The 22,003-nt window shown below is 38.3% G+C and overlaps 1 protein-coding gene across 1 annotated transcript in view; it reads right to left on the reverse strand.

Moving 5' to 3' along the window:
- DDX31 (DEAD-box helicase 31) overlaps window positions 1-22,003 on the reverse strand; it is an 86,756-nt gene that overhangs the window by 59,432 nt on the left and 5,321 nt on the right. The window contains exons 2-13 of the mRNA XM_036752026.1: window positions 12,396-12,664; window positions 12,204-12,279; window positions 11,269-11,312; window positions 10,371-10,441; window positions 9,202-9,266; window positions 6,296-6,340; window positions 4,914-4,955; window positions 4,112-4,176; window positions 3,240-3,359; window positions 2,994-3,100; window positions 1,581-1,816; window positions 639-815 (exon numbers count right to left, since the gene is read on the reverse strand). Coding sequence (XP_036607921.1) covers window positions 639-815; window positions 1,581-1,816; window positions 2,994-3,100; window positions 3,240-3,359; window positions 4,112-4,176; window positions 4,914-4,955; window positions 6,296-6,340; window positions 9,202-9,266; window positions 10,371-10,441; window positions 11,269-11,312; window positions 12,204-12,279; window positions 12,396-12,664 — 1,317 coding nt within the window. The remainder of the gene's footprint in view (window positions 1-638; window positions 816-1,580; window positions 1,817-2,993; window positions 3,101-3,239; window positions 3,360-4,111; window positions 4,177-4,913; window positions 4,956-6,295; window positions 6,341-9,201; window positions 9,267-10,370; window positions 10,442-11,268; window positions 11,313-12,203; window positions 12,280-12,395; window positions 12,665-22,003) is intronic.

The raw sequence follows: 22,003 nt of genomic DNA on the forward strand, positions 1-22,003 counted from the left end.
TGTCCAAGTGCCTAAAAAAGCAAAACTTAACACACTTGATCCCAGACAAGATGTGAAATTCTGTGCCAAGGATGGAGATGGGACCCAAAGCCCCTCTGGTGCACTGTACCTGCTCCCAAAAAGATTTTTTAAAAAGAGAGAGCGCTGTATCTTGTTGACAATGACAGCAGTCACGCTCAGCAGTACCATATGGGATCCACAATTTAGCTCCATTAATGCTCTTAATTTGAAGACATCAAGCACTAATTACACACTGGGTACTAAAAAGGCAAAACCCTTCCCTGGTGCCAGCTACTTAGTGGTGCTCTGTTGCCTTAACAGCTGGTTGAGGTACGCTCAGGCCAAACTCAGGGCCTGCTCCATCTCTTAGGTGGAGGAGAGGCCGGCAACAAGGGGCAACCAAGCGCAGCTCTTGGTGCCGCCCAGATCCATAAATCAGTCCAATCTATTGACTGTCTCTGATGGAAGGCTCATTTTAGGCAAAACAATAACTCTTCCCCAAGCCCAGGAGAGAATTCAGAGGGGATGCAACCCAATGCTGAACCCGGAGGCTAGTCGAGATGGAGCTTGGGCTGGCCTTTCCCTGGCTTCTAATCTCAGGGACATTCTGTCCCATGGTGAGAGGTGGCAGGGCTTACCTCCTGTTCCATGTTGCCATGCAGACGTAGGAATTTTAATCGGGAGGAGGCAGATGGTGACTGTCCTGATGCTGGGGCCATGGAGCTGCCCAGCAGGGTCTGGAGGAAGAGGTGGTAGTAGAACTCGACCAGCTCACAGCTCAAGAAAAAGACAATCAGCTTCTGGTTTTTTTCAAACTGTTTCAATCCAAGGGAAAACAAAACAAAACAAGAGATTTCATGATCAGGCTAACACACAAAATGAATCAGTTGCTAGGATGACTAACCATGCTGAAATAGATTTGCAAACCTGGGTAAAGGAACCAAGTCCTCAAAAGGACAATACTCACTCTGTTTCTAAGAAGGATGCAAGAGATAATTAGAGGACTACATCCTAACACAGGATTGGTCTGTTTGTTTGTATCTGTGAAAAGCAGATGCTCTTTTAGCAAGGCTGTAAATTGGGCCTGCTTGTCTCAGAAACACAGCAAGGCCTAGTAGAGACTATTAGTATTTGTAGTAACTTTAAAACTTCATTCTTGAGTTCCTTCATCTACAACCTTCCTATTTCAAGGGACCCTTAGGGAAAAGGCATTATATAAACAAAGTAAATAAATACTATAAATAGCATAATCCTTGAAAAAAAACCCCAAAACCTAAACCCATTAGCTTTAGTTTCCCTTATCTGGAATGATCCCCCAAATATTCCTACTAACTATTATGTCATCAACATGAGTTCCTGGAAAAGTACTTTTTGGTGATGTTTTGCTCTGCATATAATGACTGTCAGTGCCCTCCTGTATATGCCTAAATGTGATGCAAGTCCCGTGGCCTGCAGCCTGAAAAAACAGACAAGTTTAACAGTTGGAGGGCTTTCGATCAGAGTCCGCCCTTTGTAGAAGTCTAGTTCATTCTTCCCAAACCGAGACTAAAAGATAGACCAGGTCCCGTCCTCAGGCTCACCTCACATCTTCCAAGAATGAAGGCTGCTAATGTGACGAGTTTCAGTTTGCTGGGAACCAGCATCACATGCTGTTGGAGTTTCTCAGGCACGGCAAAACTGTCCGGCTCAGCACCAGTTTGTAGGTGACTGGCTTCTCTGGCTGCTTTGCATCCTTTGATGCGCTGGTCACAGGATTCATCTGATACAGAAATACTGACTGGATTGTGCAAACTGATATCTGCCAACCTTGTTACACCTTTTAGCAGAGAGAAAAGGAGAAACTGGTGATAAATCAAGATAAAATATACAGTGCTTTGCAAACCTTAAAATGCTAGTTAGATTTCTTCCTATTACTATCGAACATACAATGTGAAATGGGTCACTCACATATATAACATCTCATTGGGATATTGGGACTTTTTAGTTGGGCCTCTTTCCAATGTTGGCTTTTATAATCTAGTGCTAATCCACCCATGCCAGTACTGTCAACTTTTAGGAGCAGAGCCATGGTGTTTTTTTCTCCCCTGTGCCCCATGTATAAAGGGATACATGCATATAGGTGAGGGCACTGAAAAGGCAGAAGGTAATGTAGTCTTGTGATAGTACCAGGCTAAGAATCAGAAAAGCTAGGTTCTAGTCCCTATTTGGTCAATAACTGACTATATGACCCTGGTCAACATGCCATTTAATATTTCTGTGCCTTTAGTTTCTTCACCTGTAAAATGGGTTAATAATTTCTATCTTACATATCTCACGGTGACAGTGAAAAGCTCAGCAGAAATGAACATGCTTTGAAGATGGTAAGAGAAGCCCAAGGTACAAAGGTTACACTAAACATGCACTTGGAATGATGATTCTTGGGCTGATGTTCTTAACGGTGAGTGAGCCTGTCTTCCATGGGTTGCTCACAGAACCCATCCTGAATCCACAGAGGTCAGAGGACTGAGAGCTAAAAGAGACCTTATAGATCATGTGGTCCAATACTCTCATTCTACTGATGAGGGAACTGACTCAGTGACAGCAGGTAACTTGCTCTGGTCACACAAGTCAGAGCCTGAATCTAAACTCTAGTCACAGGACCCCCAAACCAGGGCTCTTTTCTTCTCTGTAACTTCTCTTGCAAGACTGAATTCTTTAGGCTTTGATGCTCTTTTTTCTTTTTTACACCACAGCTCTCTCCCCATTAACTCCTTGAAACCCTCTGCAGAATAAAGAAAAGCATTTAAGCAAAGTCAACTGATAGAGCTATTATGTCACTGTCTAGTGCATTCTACCTCCACAGGCCTCACTTTCCTACTGTGAGATTCCTTCTCAGGTGCTAGTTATATTTAGCAAGCCCAAAATGGGTGTGTGGACATGGCACATTCATTTCAACTAATAATTCAGGTTATCTACATTAAAAGTGAAGATATCACAAACGCCATCCAACTCACCCTCAGTAAGAGTGGCTGACAACAGGACATTCTGGCGTCTCTCGCACTCTGAATTTATGGCGTTGAGAATCACGGTGATGTCCTTCTCAAAACCCAAGTCCAGGATCCTGAGATTGCAAGAGAGAGGGAATTTACATTTATATCAAGGGAAATGAGTCAGGTTATGGGCTGTCGATGTTAAAACAGAAAACACAAGAAACAAACACTTCCCTCTGAAGCCTGTGGGTTTAGCAGAAGGAAGCTCACCTGTCTGCCTCATCAATGATCAACCACTGTATTCGACTGAAGTGAATATTTTTAGTGGATTTAATGTGATCTACCAGACGTCCAGGGGTTGAGATTAGGATGTTTATCCCTTTGCGTAGCCTTTTTAAAACAAAATATACAGAAATATATGTTAGAAACCAAATGTGTCTATATCAGTAGGAATCTCAAGAAAAAAGCATAAACAGTTGCAAGTGAATTTGGGTTTTTTTGGTAGTATTAATTCCATATACTATAAACTCATGAAAAGCCCGTCACCCCAACAGATGAAATGAAAATAGTTAACAAGATGTATTTGAGTTAAAACGGTCCTCTCTATCCTGCCATACAAAATTTTTAAAAACACAGAACAATATTAGATATTTGGGTTTCGGGTTAAAGAGTGAAGGCATATTTCAATAATATGACCCATTGCCAACTTACAAAACAATACAGAAGATTAAAAAACAAACAAACAGATGATTTGGGCTTTTCTTCTAGTGACAATTTTCTACCTGGTTCTATTGCAGAAAAGGCAATATACAGTTTTAAGAACCAATGTAGGTGTATTAAAAAAAAACAAAACAAACCTTTACTACTACTACTGCCACTACTGCTACTACCGCTACTACCACCACCACCACCAACCTCCCTAGGAAATATTAAGTCAGAAGGCTCATCAATATTTTAAAAATGTCTGGACGTGACTGCTCCCTGCCAACCTTATAGCTTCTTCTGTATTGGAATTATGGAACACACAGCTTGAGAGAAGCTTCTCCCCTGGTTTGAAGGACCCATGGGTAAGAGTGATTCTAAAAGGAACGTAGGAGAGAAGTGGGACCCAAAAATAGAATTTTTAAACAGTCTGTTCTTACCTGGCCTTTTCTGATTTTCTCTTTTCCCCCCCCATTAACACTCCGGGCACAATCCAGGTAAATGGCTACAGTGAAGGGAACAGTCCAAGATCAATACAAAGCTTTTTTTTTTCCTTTAAGCCAAGAGCACAGGGACTAATTAAAAAATTTTTTTCTTTAAACAAATTAAGGGAAAGAATTCAGGGTTATCACCACACTGCAGGAGGCCTAATGGAGGAGATACAACTCATAGGCATTACAATGCCCGTAGTTAAGACTGGCAATAACTTAAAATGTATTCATTTTTTTCATTCAAACGGTTGATGCTCTTCTTCTCATAGCAGAAACAGAAAAACACATTTCATAAGTCTATTGCTTTCTGTTGTTTATGGTAAAAAAACAGTACAACAGGGGAAATGGAAGCTTAAGTAAAATCCTTTGTCTAGCCTGCAGTTGACAGACATTGAGATTCTGTACCTTTCTCCTTGGTCTCATAAAGGCCCCACTTACAGCTTTTAAAGTTACTTCCAGTGTTCAGTGTGCACACTTAGCCATGGTGAACACTTTGAGGGAATATAAGCAGTGAAGGAAACCAATGACCAAGCAGGCAAGAACTGAGAATCTAGCAGCGGCCAGCATCTGATGCACAGAGCAGGGCAAAATCTTTCCAGCTCCAAAACAGAGCTAGATAGGTCTCCAGTGGGATAGCAAGGAAGGCCAAGGAATGGAGGAAACAAAAGTCTTTCCTGGGCCTTTAAGGTGTGGTTGTTTCTTCATTTTGAAACAAACTGAATGATACAACCCAGCTCATGGCTTTCCTTACCTTAAGCAGTTTCTGGATGGTATCAAAGCTCTGTAGAGCCAGCTGCAAATATTGAAAAGGTTCATATGGTGAGGCAGGTATTTTTTAAAAAGAAAGAAAATAGAGACAGACAAAATGATTAGTATTTCAACTTTGGCCCAATTGAAAGCTTATAATAAGTGATTCAAGAAAAAAGATAAACAGTATCTACATTAACTATCTCTTTATATACTTGCTTTGAAACCCACTGAGAGCATAGGGGAAGACAGAGGGTAAACACATCACCACATCCATTTCTTGGACTTATACGAAAATAGTGTTTTGTGCTCCCTCTGCTGGCTCAAATTCCCAGAGCACCACACATGCATTTAGACATCTTCGGCGCACAAAGATAGAAGGAAATGAAACAAAGTCAACCTCGATTTGACTCCCTTTGAGAAAGAGACAGGCTAGAGGAAACGGGAATGGTGATGCAACAGGCTAACACTTAGAAACTTTGCTACAAAGGTCGAATAACTGACTGCCTTCTAGGTGTGCTACTAAGGTAATTTTAACATTTTAAGAGAGAGATGGACATTCATTTCTCAAGTCTGGAAGAAAGCACAGGGAGCCACAGAAAGTAAAAATGAGATTAATTACCATCCCTTAACAACCACCAAAAAGGTCTTGACAGTATCACTTTAACCAAGCTTATACAGTTTCCACACACTTAGTATTCATGAAGCATCAGTAGGGAAGTAGCGAGTTTGCTGCTGTAAAAATTTAAATAGCTTCAGTGCCTTCTCCTTTCCTAGAACTGAACTGAGATATTGCACACTGCAGGTTGTATAAAAGGCTGTGCCCAAAACTAGATACCTGCGATCAATTCTCTGCATGGAAAGTTATTAGCATTTGATATAGAAAACATTGACACACTGTTCTGAAATTGCCTTTGTAGGCAAATAAATCATATAGAAGAGATTTCCAAGGAAGAAAAATCTTGGGAGGCTCACCTTCTAGGAAATAAGTAAGATTTTTGGTGGAAGTAGCTTCTTAAAAATTATTTTAAATAAAGACATGTTGATCTTGCTTTGGTGTTAAGTTGTACAGCCCTGAGAAGGGGAAACAGAACGAACATGCTTCTATCTCATTTTAAGGAATGAGCTTTCATGAAACTTCATTTGGTTTTCAGACAATAGGGAAACTCATGTCTATACTTTGGTTGCTGAATTTTCCTCCTAGATTTTCAGAAGGAATAAGAGGGTGACAGAGGAAGGATTTCAGAAAAAGGGAAGAAATAGGTAAAGGTGGGTATGACAGTTTACCCACATCTGTTGACTTTGGGGGAGGAAATCTTCAAAAGTTTGAAACTTAAGACAACACTGCAAATACTTAAGATTAACCTTGAGAGTCAAACAGCCTACCTCTCTTGTTGGCACTAATACCAGAGCATAGGGGCCATCACTGCGCTGTTGAGGGGGGTAGAAAGTAACAAGGAATAATGAGTTCATTGCATACATTTTCACAAGACTGAAGACACAGAGAACTTAACATGGCACGATTAAAAGACCCCAAGTCACCAATGCCTTGAACAAGTAAGTCAACAAGGATTTACAAAGTACCAGCTATATGTCAGGTGCCATGTTAGGAGGGGTGCAAAGGCAAAAAGTAGTCCCTGCTCTCTCTTGTACAAAGTTGGTGATCAATAAATGCTTGATGACAAAAATAAATGAACCCCATGATGGAATTTCAAAGCAGTTTTTCTCTTCTTAATATTACCTTCATGAGTTTAAGATGAAATTTATACTGTCAGTGTTAAATATTCTGATAAGAGAGTATCAATGTGCCACTAGATGAGACTGGAAACCCTAACATTTCAAAAGGTGTTACTACTTACCAAGGGAGAAAAAGAAAAAAAAAGGGGGGGGGGCAGAAATGGCAATTTCTCATGGAGATGGGATGGGCAGAGTGAAAATCACAGACAAAATCACTGAAAAAAAGTAAAAATATAGAAATATAAAAATATAGAAAAGGATCATAGTTTAATTCTCTCACCAAAGTAATTTAAGGATCTGTTGGTTGATTTTTCCCCATAAACATGTTTTTTACAGGTCAAGTCCTTTTACAATCAAATCTACTTTCAAATCAAATCTACATTATTTTGTCTATATTAGAATTTTGTTATATTGAATGTAACTTTAAAATGTACAATTATTGTGGCTTGAAAATTTAAATTATTTTTTCAAATAAATTTTTGGTATCTTTTTTTTTTCATATCACCTACATTTTCCAGTGCTTACTTCCCCACATTCACCTTCCAGGAAGTCAATTTTCATAAAAGAAAACTATGATTATAGAGAGATTTTCATGCAAAATCATTAAATATAGTGTTTTGATTGGTATTTGAACAATCACAGTGGGCTCCTCCAATCTCATTATAACAAAACTTGTTAATAGATTTGAACATAAAACAAATCAAACTATGTTCTCTAAGGAAATGTGGTGCAATGGACAAAAGACTGGCTTTGGAATTGGGAGGACTGGGGTTCAAGTTCTGACTAGGATATACAAACTGCACCCATGGGCGCAACACTTAACCCATCAGTGTCCCAAGCTACCCCCTAAGGCTAAAAGTTGCCTTTCTCTACTTGCAGGAGTTCCTCCCCCAGGAGTTTACTATATTTAAAAAAAAAAATGACAGATCAGATATGTGGGCAAATCATTCTCCCTTTCTGGGCTTCAGCCACCTCATCTGTAAAAAAGTTTGGATGAGATGACCTCTAAGGTCTTATCCAGCTTGAAGACTGGACAACTCTCTTGAGCTTAAGAATAAACTTTGTATGCATATCTTTTTCTTTCTTTTCTTTTTTTATTGGACAGGCTAATATAGGAATTTGTTTTGCCTGATTATACATATTTGTAACAGGTTTTGTTCTTCTTGACTTCACAATGGGGGCAGGGAAGGGAAAGAATTTGGAACTGAAAATAAAATTTTTTAAAAAAGAAAAAAATTTCATAAAATAGTTCAATCATAATCTCTAGCACTAATTTACAGAAAAGCCCAGAAATTCAAACCACCATGAGTCAATTACAAAATAAGAACTTGACCTATGATTTGTCAATATCAGGAACTCTCAAAAGGGAACTCCCTCTACCAACGCAGCTCAGCAACTTCTCTGCAATTTATCATCTTCGAGAGTTGCCTGGACTCTGAGAGGTTAAGTGACATGCCCAGAGTGTCACGTCTAAGATGCAGGACTTGAACCTGGATCTTCCTGTTTCTGAGTATGGCTCTTTATCTACTGCTTCCTCTCTATTACAAAGGATTGAAAATGGAAATATTCTCCTTATTGACTTTTGCTCAAGTATACACCTTGCACACAATAGGTACTTAGCAATCTCTTTTTGAATGAACAAATGAATTTAGATGATGTCTGTAAGATGCAAGTTGAATTATTTTCTAGTAGAGGTGATGAGTTCATGTTGATTCATCCACACTTACTCATCTGTTCTCCATTTTGAAGGATATGTATTTTTTGGATATTCAACTTGACCTGGGATGGATTTTACGCAGATTAAAGCTACCAGGAGTACATAGAAATCCAAACTTAGTGGATATTCCTTAAGAAGAGAGATTGCTTCATTTTTTTGCCTTTGTATCCCCAGAGTATAACACATAGTAGGCACTTATTGAATGCTTGCTTACTTACTGGTTATTAGTATGGTACCCTGACCAAATATTTCACAGACAGAGACAAATTTCAGATAAGGTCCAAAGAAGGGAAGAGCAATTAGCAAATCCATTAATTAGAGTCTTGTTTATACAACTGATGTCAAATTTAATTATTTGTTTGCTCTATCTTCTTATAATCATGAGTTCTAAGTAAGTAACATACATGAATGTTCATTCCCATGTTGGAATTTCATTCTCATATTTTTCAACATAGTTATATTTTCATCTACTCAAACCTATAAATCAAATCAATAAATATTTATTAAGTGTCTACCATGAGCAAAACACTTTGCTAGCTGTTACTGGGGATATAAAGAAGTGCTAGATAAGGTTGCTGCAATCAAGGTATTATGTTTTGCTTAAGTTAATAAGTGATTAACATTCACAATAAAAATATAAGCAGAATACTGAATCATGAATTTGCTATTATTCTCTTTCACTGTGAGCAGGGGGATTAGCAATATTTAGATTTAACATATACAACCCTGCTCAGAGAAAAGAGATTCTATCAGTCCCAATATGGCTGTTCTGATTCAATTTGATAGCTGCTTTTTCATAGTGAACAATAACTGAAAAACACATTTTACTTATACGAACCTGTATTCTTGACTTCATTGCTTGAAGAGACTGAACCACAGGGATGCAATAGGCAAGCGTTTTACCTTTTAAAGAAATAAATAAATGTAAAAGTAATAAAAACAGTGGACGCTGCAGACTTCAGCTCCTGCAGAAAATAAAATGGAAGGCCACCAGGGAGAAATGCTGTGCTATTCTTTTGGTGGTGGTGTGATTTTAGGCCAGAGAGAGAAGAAAAACATACTTTCGCAAATGGATGGCCCTAGTTTAAAGGGGGTGAGGAGGAAAGAGAAGGATGTTAAACCACAGTGAAAAGGAATCGACATCCAATTAACTTCCTACCTCCTTCTGATTACATTTTGGTGAATTCCATATTTCTCAAAATAGCCAGCAAGCCTTTGGACCTTTATGCACTAAATAAGGAGTAACATTTCCTAAACTGTTCCAATAGTACTTAGTCTGGAAGCTGACTTGAGAACCTGGGAGTTCATTTCCTGAGATCCTAGTGAACCATTCCTTTGAGCTAAAGGCAAGAGCCTCATTAAGTGCCATTTTCACATGTATTTCTATGATGTGTAAAAGATGGCAGTCTGCTAAAAATCATTTGGAACCCCACCCAAGAGCCTACAGAGACCAATGAAGAACCAACCAAATGGCAGATACTTTGGATTTCTACCAACCTGAACAGCCTCAAATCATATCAATGGAAAAAAGGAGCAAATGAGTTTCCATTGGAGAACTCAACAGGGCAACTTCAAATTAGACTGAAAACGAAAAAATTTCCTATGTTTAAACAAAATGAACATTGTCCCAATAATGTGCGTTCTTGTGTCAAGATCACTGTCAGTGAAAAATTCTCTACTTGAAAGCTGATTTCTTTTTAGCATTCACATAATTGTAAGTCCCCATTATTTTGAGGCTATCTGTGCCTATACACAGAATGGGTGTGTAGAAGGGGGCAAGAGGCGGAGGATGACAAAACCCTCTAGCTATAAGCTGGAGCAGTAGCAGAAATAGTTTAGTTCTTAAATACGCTTAATTTTGGTAACTTCAATAGGCCCTTTCCCTTTATTACATGAACAAAATTAGTGCTACAGTTAATACACACACACACACACACACAGACCCTTTACAATATAATTGTAGGAATAAGAAGCAACTAAAGATAGATGAAAAATTAAAACACTGACCTGATCCTGTCTGGGATCTCACAAGAGCATCTCTGCCTTCTAGCAATGAAGGAATACTTTGCTTCTGAACACTGTGGTGCATAGAGAAAATATATATTTATTTATAAAAAAATTACTCCAAAAATATTTGCAGGGTAAATAGACTATCTGATCTTACTTTAACAGAAGGAGGTGGCTACAAGATGAAAATCCTTGGGTTGACAGGCTCAAATTCCCATAAAATTTGTCTCATCTTTCAGGGCTATAGGAGTGGAATTCCATGAAATTGGTTATGTCAACTGCCATCCTGATGAGAGACTTTAAAATCTAAGACCATATTTTCTTTATAGGATGGGGAAATCAGGGACTGAGAACAGGGGAGGTTATCAAGAAATTTTTTAGGCACAATTTCTGGTACTGAATTCAAAGTATTAAGGCAAATTGGGATAGTATTCATCCTACCAAATTTGTTGTTTGATCTCAATATCTTTATTGCTTCCAATCAAATAGTTATTCCTATCCCTTTTGGTTTAGTCTTATTATTTTTGCCAGCAGAAATAATTCGAAAAGTGGAATAACACTGCTCTAAACTGGTAGCATGACCACATTATGTTACAGGAAAATCACTGATAAATCCAACAGAAATAGCCGCAGTCTCATAAAAGAATAAACTGTACCAAACTCTTCAGAGAATGAAGAGCTAAAATGATCCCTAGAGATCATCTAGGTTAGCCATCTCATTTAATGAAGAAATTAAAGGCTAATGACTTAACTAGGGTCATAAGGCTAGTTAACCACCTGACATTCCTTCATAATGTGTGTTAATATTTTTTTCAGTTCCCTTTAACACATTTAAAGTTCATTTAGTGGGACCCATCTGGATCCTAAGGAAGTTTGAAGTCTGGTCTGGAGCTCTTACCTGGTCATACTGGACATTTTCAAGACAGTGTTTATTGTTGAAATCTGAAAATAAGAAGCAAAATCAGGCATGTTCACTGACTATCACATCTTTGGAGTTATAGAATTTAAAGGGGGCAAAGAAAATAGAAGAGGAAAATGAAGATGGTACCAATTTTGGGGTAAAGCTGATTCATACTGACATAATAAGTTTTGATACTCAAATATGTGGAACAGAAAAATGGTTTATGTAAAACTCCGAGCAGGGGTTAGGTTGAAATTAAGATCATGCAAGAGGGAATGCATTCTATGCTCCTTACTTCACATTAAGCCTAAACAACTTATCATTAATAAGAAAGTATCCATTTGCTTAGGGAAACTGTACAGTATGGTGGATTCCTCCATAACCTCAGTAAATAGAACCTCCAGCTAAAGCCCAAATGCTCTCAATTCTGAAACCCCTGGCCACTGGATTCTGTCATCCAGTGACTGCTCTGATAAACACATATGGTAATGAGAAAGGTAAGTGGGACTACATATTTCTTTCACATATCATAAATAAAACAGCAGTTAGGCAGGAACAGACATCAGTCCCTCCTTGCACATGATCTACACCAAGACAGCAGACAGACAGCCTTGAGGTCAGGGACCATCTTATTTATCTTTGTTTCTTTTGCAACATAAACCATAGGGCAATGCACATGGTAGACAATTAATAAATGGTTGTTGAATAAATGACAGCCTGAGGCCATTAAATTTGCACCAGCAGAGTATAATGGAACTAATCTGAGCCTACTTGACCTGCTGCAAAAATAACCTCATTTCAATTTCTTTCCACAGCAAGTTCCTCCCCTCACCTAGGGCCTATACAGAGAGTCAACATAAAATAAAGGTCTTCCAAAGAAAGGAGCTTTTTGGCAAAAAGAAAAACCTTTTGAAAACTCAGAAGGTACTCACCAAGTGTGGATGGAGGCCCAACTCATGAAAAGAATCTGAAGTGAACACTTTTTCTCGAACCTGATTCACCACAGCTCTGTAAATGAGGAACAACATACCTACAAATCAGTCTCTGTCTCAGTTAAATGATGAAACCGGCAGAATTATGTTTATTTCCTTTGATCCCTGCAGGGAACAACCCATAGAACACACCTGTGGATCTCTGGAATTTCAGGGTTGTTTTTAAATAATGACGAAGTCTTAATGAATGGCCTCTCCACTTGTCCCTCATTAGTATGGACAGCTGGGTGCTTCTTTGGAGAAATCAGACCTTCTGGCTTTCCCTTCACAGTCCTTTCAACCTCTTTAACATTGGTTTTCTTGGCAGGGGGTAAGGATATTTCATTCTTTTGTTTTGGTGGGGGCCCTTCACTGGCCCCTTGGAATTTTCTTTTTGTACCTTTTGCTTGCTTTGGTGTTCCCTAAAGAAAAAAACCACAAGATGATGAACACTGGCTACATAGTGAAGCCTCACTGTCCACAGAATTGCATCTCTTTCTGCAGAGATCATTATGCCCATATGTCAAGCAACAGTTTAAGCTTGCAATTATCTCCACTGACTCAGAATTTTTCCAAGAAAAAGAAATGAAGGAAGACAAAAATGGCAAAGCAAAATAACTATAGGTCTTCTAATCCAAATCAAGATAGTCATCTACTTAGATTCAATATCCATTGTCAGTTACAAAGTAGCCAAGGAATTAATGACAGGATGATGGACCTAAGGAAGGAAAAATATCACAGACCAGCAAAATCTTAACAAATGGAATCCATTAAAAAAAAAAAAGGAGAGAACTAACCTTTGAAAGTGCACATGCTAAAGAAATCATATCTTTGTCCATTTCCATGAAAAGGCTATAAGGGGGAAATAAAACCTCAGATATTTTCTCTACATAAACAGAATGGTAATGAAGCAAGTCTGTTCCTAGGCATGAGGGAGCTAGCTGGCTGGAATGGCCATATCCCTATTTATTTCTGGGGAGGAGAAAAACCTTCATTACTGTTCGTGGAACTCTGTCATCCCTCGTCTCTCAAGCTGCTCCTCCAGATTCAGGTGCTTGGAGGCAATTCCTACCCTCAGTTCCAATTCCAAATGAGAACTCCTCTTCATCCATCACTTACCCCTCATACTTATTTCTAATCTTCCTTGCCTTTCAAATCCCCACCTGATCTCCTATAACAGCTAACAACACTCAATATTTTGTTGTCAGTTGCTTATTATTTCCAGACATGCTTTGGTTAAACTCATGGTATCAAAACTCCCTTTAGGAGATGATATATCTAATTTCTTTGGCCTTCCCCTTCTATTTGTACACAAATACCTTACATGGAAACTTTCTATGAGTGATGTCTCCTTATTACTATGAGGGGCTTCAGTCTCTCCTGGCCTATGTTGCCTTTCTGCTTAATGTGCTGTCTTCTGTTTAAACATCAGCTTATTTTACTCATTCTTGCTAGCCTCAATAAGTTACCAAATATATACATCTGGGACTTTGTTTTGCTTTTTATCCCTTGCTTATTACAGATCTTTCTAAGCAATTTCAATCTATATAATTTTACATTTGTAACATGAGTAAACTACTTCCCAATGGTCAAAAGATAAGAACAGGTAGTTTTCAAATGAAGAAATCAAAACAATTTATACTCATATGAAAAAATGCTCAAAATCATTATTGATCAGAGAAATGCAAATTGAGCCATCATTTTACACCTATCAGACTGTCTAAAATGACTGAAGAGGAAAGTGACAAATGTTGGAGGGAATGGAGAAAAATTGGGACACTCATTCATTGTTAGAATTGTGAACCGAACCAACCATTTTGGAGAGCAATCTGGAATTATGCTCAAAGAGTTATAAAACTGCCTATATACCCTTTGGCCCAGAAACACCACTACTAAATCTATTTCCAAACACGATTAGGGAAAAAGGAAAGAATCTGTATGTTCTAAAATGTTTATAGCAGCTATCTTTGTGGTGGCAAAGACGTGGAAATTGCAGGGATGCCCATCGATTGGGGAATGGCTGAACAAGATGTGTTATGATGGAATACTGCTGTGTTATAAGAAATGATGAGCTCACTCCCTTCTTCACTTCTGCCCCTTGGAATTCCTGGCTTCCTTTAAGGCTCAGCTCATATGCCACCTCCTATATATAACAGTAATAATAGCTAAAAATCTACATAGTGCTCACTGTGTGCTAAGCACTTTACAATTATTAACTCTTTGATCCTAACTGGGAGGTAGGTGCTGTTATCAACCCCATTTTACAGATGAGGAAACTGAGATGAACAAGTTAAGTGACTTGCCTAGGGTGAAACTACTAGTAAGTACATGAAGCTAGATTTGAACTTAAATCTTCCTGACTCTAAGCCCAGCTATCTCTCCACTGTACCCCCCTTTGCTGATTCAATCAGTTGCTAATACCCTTTTCCCAACCCCCTGAATTACTTTGTATTTACTTTTTCCTTGTACTGACTTTTAATTCATACATACTTTTCTATTAAAATGTAAACTCTTTATATCCCTGGTCCCTAAAATTAGTTGCCCCATACAAGGTAGTACAGAGAATAAGAGATCATGGAATGAATTCAATTAAACAGGCATTTATTAAGCTCCTATTATGCGCAAGGGCTCTGTGCTTGACACCAGAAATACAAAACCAGAAACAAAAGAATCCCCGATCTCAAGAAGTTTACATTCCACTGGGGGTTACATCGATAAATGAATACAAAGAATAAACAAAGTAATTTTCATTAGATAGCAAACTGCTTTTATTACTATAGCCATAAGAATCATAGATTCTTTAGAATTAAAATCTCCTTAGAGGTCATCTAGTCCGACCTCACACATGACACAGCAGACCCTTCAGCAACATCTCCAGCAACTTATTACCTCCTCACGAGGTGGCCTGATCATCGTTCCTGGCTTCCCTGAATAAGCAGAACCAAGAGAATGGTACCCACAGTAACCACAACAATAAAAATGGAAAACAGCACTAGAACGCTGACATTCTGATGGTCAAGACCAGGGTTGGAGAACCTGCAGCCTTTTGACTGAATCCAAACTTCACGGAACAAATCCCCTCAATAAAAGGATTTATTCTGTGAAGTTTGGATTTAGTTAAACAGCTGCACTTGAGGACCTAGAGGGCCACACGTGGCCTGGAGGCTGCAAGTTCCCACAGTGAGGAAGATGAAGGATGAGCCACCTCTCAGGATGTAGAAAACAATCAGAATCGATCACTTTGGAGTCTGGTTTTACCTCAATGTTTCTTTTTGTGATAAGGAAGAGTTTACTGGAAGGTGGGGTAATGATTATGGGGAAATGACATATAAAAGGCAAACATGAAATGTGAAAAATAATTAAACATCCTCATGTTAAATGAAAATCTATCTCCCTTTCCCCCACGGTTCCTAGTTCTGCCTCCTCAGTAACACAAAATAAGTGGGCTGCCTTTTCTACATGCATTGATCCAAAGTTTGAAGAGACACGCATGGCATGATGGCTTTGGAGTCATAGGATCTAGGTTCAAATCTCAGCTCTGCTACTCACTTCCTGTGTGACCATGGATAAGTTACTTCACTCCTCTGGGCCTCAATTTCCTCGTCTGTTTAAATGGGAGTATTGAATTAGATGATACCTGAGGTCCCGTCTAGCTCTGAATCTATGCTGACTGGCACACAGTCAATGCTTAAATACTTGCTGACTGATTGACTGACAAGTCCCTTTGGTCTTTCTTCATCCAGTCCTTCAGTTGTTTCCCAACCCTCACCATCCTGGCTATTCTCCTCTATATCAGTGGAGTCAAATAGAAATGGGGCTCCTAATCTGGACATAGAGATCCCCTCAGGCCACATACTGACTCAGTTTTAAAATGTGATATTACCTAGGTTTTATTGTATTTTTATTTACTTAGTTTAATATTTCCCCATTACATTTTAATCTGGGTCTGACTACAATCAGGAATGCTGTGGGCCAAATGTGCTCAGCAAGACTGAGTTTGACCCCCCTGCTCTAGATTGCTCCACAGTCAACTTGTTTTCAGCCCCAGTGTTTCAGCCCACAAAGATCACTTTCAAGATTGAGGATGCCATCTCTCACACTGGCTATCCCCTTCCCAGCTTTGTGACACTGGCAGTGGCTTCATTCAATTTGATTTTTTTAAAATTTCTTTTTTTTATTGTGAATCTAATCACACATTCCAGTATAAAAAGAACAGAAAACTGTAGATGAAACAGTGAACTTCTGTTACATGGTTTTTTAAAAATTCAGTTTTAATATGGTAGTAACAAAATTGCCCTATTGGTTTGCCTTCCCCTCGAAATGGCTTTTTTCTTCTATGTATTTTTTAAAAAATTTTTCCAACTAATCAATCAATAAGCCTACTGTGTGTTGAGGATACAAGGACAAAAGTGAAATAGTCCGTCTTCAAGGAGCTGATATTCTTTCTGAGAATACAACATGTGTATGTGTATATATAGATACACACATATATGCACAACATAAAATATGTACAAAATGAATACAAGGTAGTTTTGGCACAGAGGGTGGTAGCTGGGGACATCTTCATGTAGGAGGGAAGACTTCATATAGAAAGTAAGACTTGAGCTGACTTTTAAAGGAAACCAGGGATTCCAAGAGGCTCAAGTGAGGATGTACAAAATTCGAGGCACAGGAAAGAGCCAGTGCAAGACACAGATGGGAGATGTAGGATCCTGTGTGAATATCAGCAAAGAGGCCAGTAAGACTGGATGGCAGGCTGGATAGAAAAGAGTAATATGTAAGAATACTGGGAAAGTAGGAAGAGGCTAAGTTGTAAAAAGCTTTAAATGTCAGATAGGAGTTTATTTCTGATTCTAGAGGCAAGGAAGAGCTACTGGAATTTACTGAGTACAGAAGTGAACTGGTCAGATGTACACTTTGGCAACTGTGTTGAAGATGAATTGGAGGGAGGAAACATTGAGACCAGTTGGGACACCACCACAATACTATGACAGGGGTGAGGAGGGCCTGAAATAGGGAGGTGACTGTGTGAACAGGGAGAAGGGCATATATATGGCAGAAACTGTAAAAGGCAGAAACGATAAGACCTAGTAACAGATTGGATATGTAGAGTAAGAGTAAAGAGTTAAGGATGACACCAAAGTTGTGAACCTAGATGACTAGGAGAATGGTGGTACCTTTGCCAGTAATAGTTATGTTGGGAAAACGGGTAGGTTTGGAAGGAAAGATTAATTCATTTTGGACATAGTGAGCTTGAGGTGCCTATGGGACATCTAGTTTGAAATTTCCAGCAGGTAGTTGATGACATGGCCTAGAACTCAGTGGAAAGACTAAGGCAATATAGATGTAATTATAGATAGCTCTGAAGTAATCTGAATAGAGATCGTAATTGTACCCATGGGAACTGATGAAGTCACCAGCTGAGGAAGTACAGAGAGAAAAGAGAAGAAAGCCTAGGATAGACTCTTTGGAACATCTCTAGCTGACATGACATGAATGAAGATCCAAGGAGACTGGGGAGAAGTCAGACAGACAGGAGGAGAACCAGAAGACAACAGCATCATGAAAACCCAGAGAGGAAAGAATATCCAGGAGGAAAGCGTGGTCAACAAAGTCAAATGTCCAAGAGAGGTGAAGAATGACGAAGACTGATTGTTAGATCTGTCAGTCAGAAGATCCATGGTAACTTTGGCAAATGGTCAGTACCTACTACCCACAGGGCAACAGGGTGGAGTGGCTAGAAAACCAGCTTGGAGATAGAAAGGCCTGGGTAGGAATCTAGCTTCTGACACAAACCGATTTAAACAGCTCTTTAAGATTACAAGCTGCAAAATAATTAATCTGTATCAGTCCAGAGCTGCATTTCTCAAAGTGTGGACCAATGACCCCTGTTGATCCCCAAAGTCAAAATGATTTTCTTAACAACAATACTAAGATATCATTTGCATACTAAAATACTACTCCCTTTGTGAACTACATATCTGTGTGTAGCCAGAATTTCTTCATGTATTTCAATCGAAACAACCTACTGCAATAGATTGAATAAAGAAGCACATCAGAATCCAGCTGTCTTTTAGTAAGTCAAACATTAAAGACATCTGCAAAAATATGTAAAACACAACGTCACTCTTCTGACTAAATTTTTAAAAGAAAATATAGTTATTTATCATAAAAACACTATGTCAACACACAGTGGGTTTATTATTATTATTTCAAGTGAATTAGTATTTTTTAATTTTACCAGTTGGTAAACTTTACTAGATGGTAAATGGTAAACATTACTAGATATAACCTATGTAAACAAAACCTCTTTGGGGTCCTCAAAAATTTTTCAGAGTGTAAGTGGTTCCTGATTCCAAAAAAATTGAATATCACTAGTACCAGGAATTCCCTCTATCAGTGAAATCACAAATACAGAGAAAAAAAAAACAAAACAAAGCAACAACAAAAATGTTGAAGACACTATTTTAGATGCTAGGAGAGATACAAAGATGAAACAGAACACAATCCCTGCCCTCAAGGAGCTAACATTCTAGTAAGGAAGACTTTAAAAGAAACCATATATGTGTGTGTTGTTGTTCAGTCATTTCAGTGGTGTTTGACTCTTTTGAGACCCCATTTTGGGATTTTTCTTGGCAAAGATACTGGAGTGGTTTGCGATTTCCTTCTCCAGATCATTTTACAGATGAGGAAACTAAGGCAAAGAGGGTTAAGTGACTTGCCCAGGGTCACATAGCTAGTAAGTGTCTGAGGCAGAATTTGAACTCATGAATATGAGTCTGCAGGACTGGCACTCTATCCACTGCAACATACGTGTGTGTATGTATATGTGCATATGTATATACATACATACATGTATATGTGTGTGCATGTACATATACATACATATACACATACGGATAACTAAAGTACAAACTGGAATATAGATAACGCTCTTAAGGAGCTACAAAGTGATTTCTTCACAGTGTAAATAAACTTCTTGAGGCCAGCAGACTATTTTCTGTTGTATCCAGGGCTAAATACTATATATTGTGTATATTGTGGGTACTTAATAAATCTCCACTAAGTTGAACACCAGTCCTATCTTACAGAAACTACAAATATTATTATCAACATTTTACTAATGGTCAAACTAGGGCTTAAAGGTAGGAAGTGAATTGTTCAGTCACAAAACTACAAAGCCAGGAGCCTGAATTTCTGGCTCCAAATCTAGTACTTGGTGATGATGCCTTTTCAGTTAATGAAGCAAATTAGAAATAAGACTGTTGTACCAGAGTAGGTCAAACACAATCCTATGATAGTCCAATAAAAATCAATCAAAAAGCACTTATTAAGCACCTACTATGTACATGGCACAGTGGCATAAAAAGAGGGGGGAAAAGTAAAGCTCCCAAGAAGTTTATGCATTCTATGTGATAAAGTAATCTGCAGGAGAAGATGAGAATGGATAAATCAAGGGCACATATACAGGCCTTGGCCTTTGCAAAGAGAAGGCCTATTTATTTCATCATCAGAGACCGGAATAAAAGAAATTGGGGGATGATGACAATGAGTTGAAGAATTAAAACAATGACAGAAGAGAGAACTCATAGCAAGACTTCACTATGTATCAATACAGGGCAATTAATTTCTTTTAAAATTTGCTTCCATAGAATGATTATACAGCTAGAGCTATGCAGGAGGGCATGCAGGGCAAACTCTTCATTCTGATGATGTGACTAAAGTCAGATCCAGAACAAGACTGCTTGTCATCCCTTACAATTAATCACACTAATTCTTATTAATCAGTCACCCAACTCTTTTAATATACAATTGTTTATAGCAAGATTTACAGCATTGGGTTCGACTGCTATTTACTAGCCATGTGACTATGGGCAAATGGCAAATTTTCTGAGCTTCAACTTGCTCATCCGTAAAACAGAAATAATAATCCTTTCATTCTTCCCTAAGTGACTCTTGACTGCACTTTTCACAGGTGACTGTTCCAGACCTTCTCTCTTCAAACCTCCCACACCACCCTCTCTCAACAGAGAGGTCATTTTTATGAATATACTCTTCCCCCCATTCTACTACTCAAAAGCCTTAGATGTTATTTCCTATTCTCTCCTCCTTTACTCCACTCCCTGATAAAGATGCGGCCCTTCTCCAGGCCAAGGCTAATCTACTCCTTGGTCCTTAATGCCCCAGTATACCCCACAGGCATCCCTTCTCTCTCATATTTGATATCTCCCTACCCACTGGGTCCTTTTTTGATACCTACAAGCATGCTGAGGTCTTCCCATAGTTAAAACCAACCCTTTAATTTGACCCTATCACCTCCTTCAGCTATCATCCTATATTTTCCCTCCCCCTCTTAACCAAAGTGCTAGAAAAAACTATCTAGCTTACATTAACTCCACTTCCTCTCCATTCATGAGGAATGTGTAAAGTCAGACCATAAACTTGGCAACCCTAAGATCTGAATTCATAATAAACAAGTTGAGAAAAAAATTACGGCATTCAATTAACAAAGTTTGACGCTCAATAGTTAGAAACAAATTATTAAAAATGAGAAATGGACAACAGAAATGACACTAATTATGATAAATTTATATAGAAGTTAAAGCAATGTAAATTAGTTGTTACAGCAAGGAGACCAAGAGATCAGGAAGCACTTTAGTCAGCAAACATTTGACTTGCTGGGAAAAAAAAAGAGAAAAATGGCTCTCCAAAAGAATACCCTGTTATAATATAAACTCATCTGTAAAAGTTTCCAAAGAAGGATGATGTAGACTCATATGTACAGAAATATTTACACCAGCTCTTTCTGGAGGTGACAAAGAACTGGAAACTAAGGAGATATTCATCAATTAGAGAATGGCTGAACAAATTACAGCGTGTGAATATAATGGATACTATTGTGCCATAAGAAATTACAAGAGGCAGTTTCAGAGAAACCTATAAAGACTTGTATGAACTGATGCAGAGTAAAGTAAACAGAACCAGGAGAATAATTCATTAGCAATAACATGGTAAAGGAAAAATAAACTTGGAAAGATTTGAGAATTCTGATCAATGAAAACAAACCAAGATTCCAGAGGACTGATGATGAATCCATGAACCCCTCCCCCCAGAGAATGACGGACTGACTCAAGATGTAAAATCACACACATCACTGGACACAGCCAATGTACGAATTTATTTTGCTTGCATATTAATATTTATTTCAAGGATTTCGTTTTTCTTTTATTTTTCCCATGGGGGGAGGGGTGATAGTGGGAGGGAAGAAAAATAAATGTTTGTTAATTGAAAAAAATAAAGTTAAAAATGTTTAATAGAATGAGGGATGATTATGACCAATACCATCTCATGAGACAGAACTGGAGAAGGTAAAACCAGTCTAAAGAAAGGTTGTCTAACTAAGCAAAATTATCCCAAGACTATTCAGGAATGGATATGAAAAAGCACTGCAAACCAAGGTAAAATGGAAAACACCTGCAAAAATTCTTACAATAATCCATTTTCTCTATCAAGGATAATCAGATCACCACACTTAGACCCTAAATTCACAGTCCCTGAGGTGCTCAGAGGAAGAAGAAATGGCGCTAAAGAGAACAAAGGCTAGAAAAGCAGATAGTATAGCTAAGGCACAAAATATATGTGTAATATAATATAACATAATATCATATCATATAATAAAATTTGGGCCTGGGACCCAACAGATTCCAAAAGAAGGTGATCCTCCCTTCTCCCCCCCCAAAAAAATCAGCTATTAACCTTAT

The sequence above is a fragment of the Trichosurus vulpecula genome, chromosome 3 (assembly GCF_011100635.1).
Source record: "Trichosurus vulpecula isolate mTriVul1 chromosome 3, mTriVul1.pri, whole genome shotgun sequence".
In the NCBI taxonomy this organism is placed as follows: domain Eukaryota; kingdom Metazoa; phylum Chordata; class Mammalia; order Diprotodontia; family Phalangeridae; genus Trichosurus; species Trichosurus vulpecula.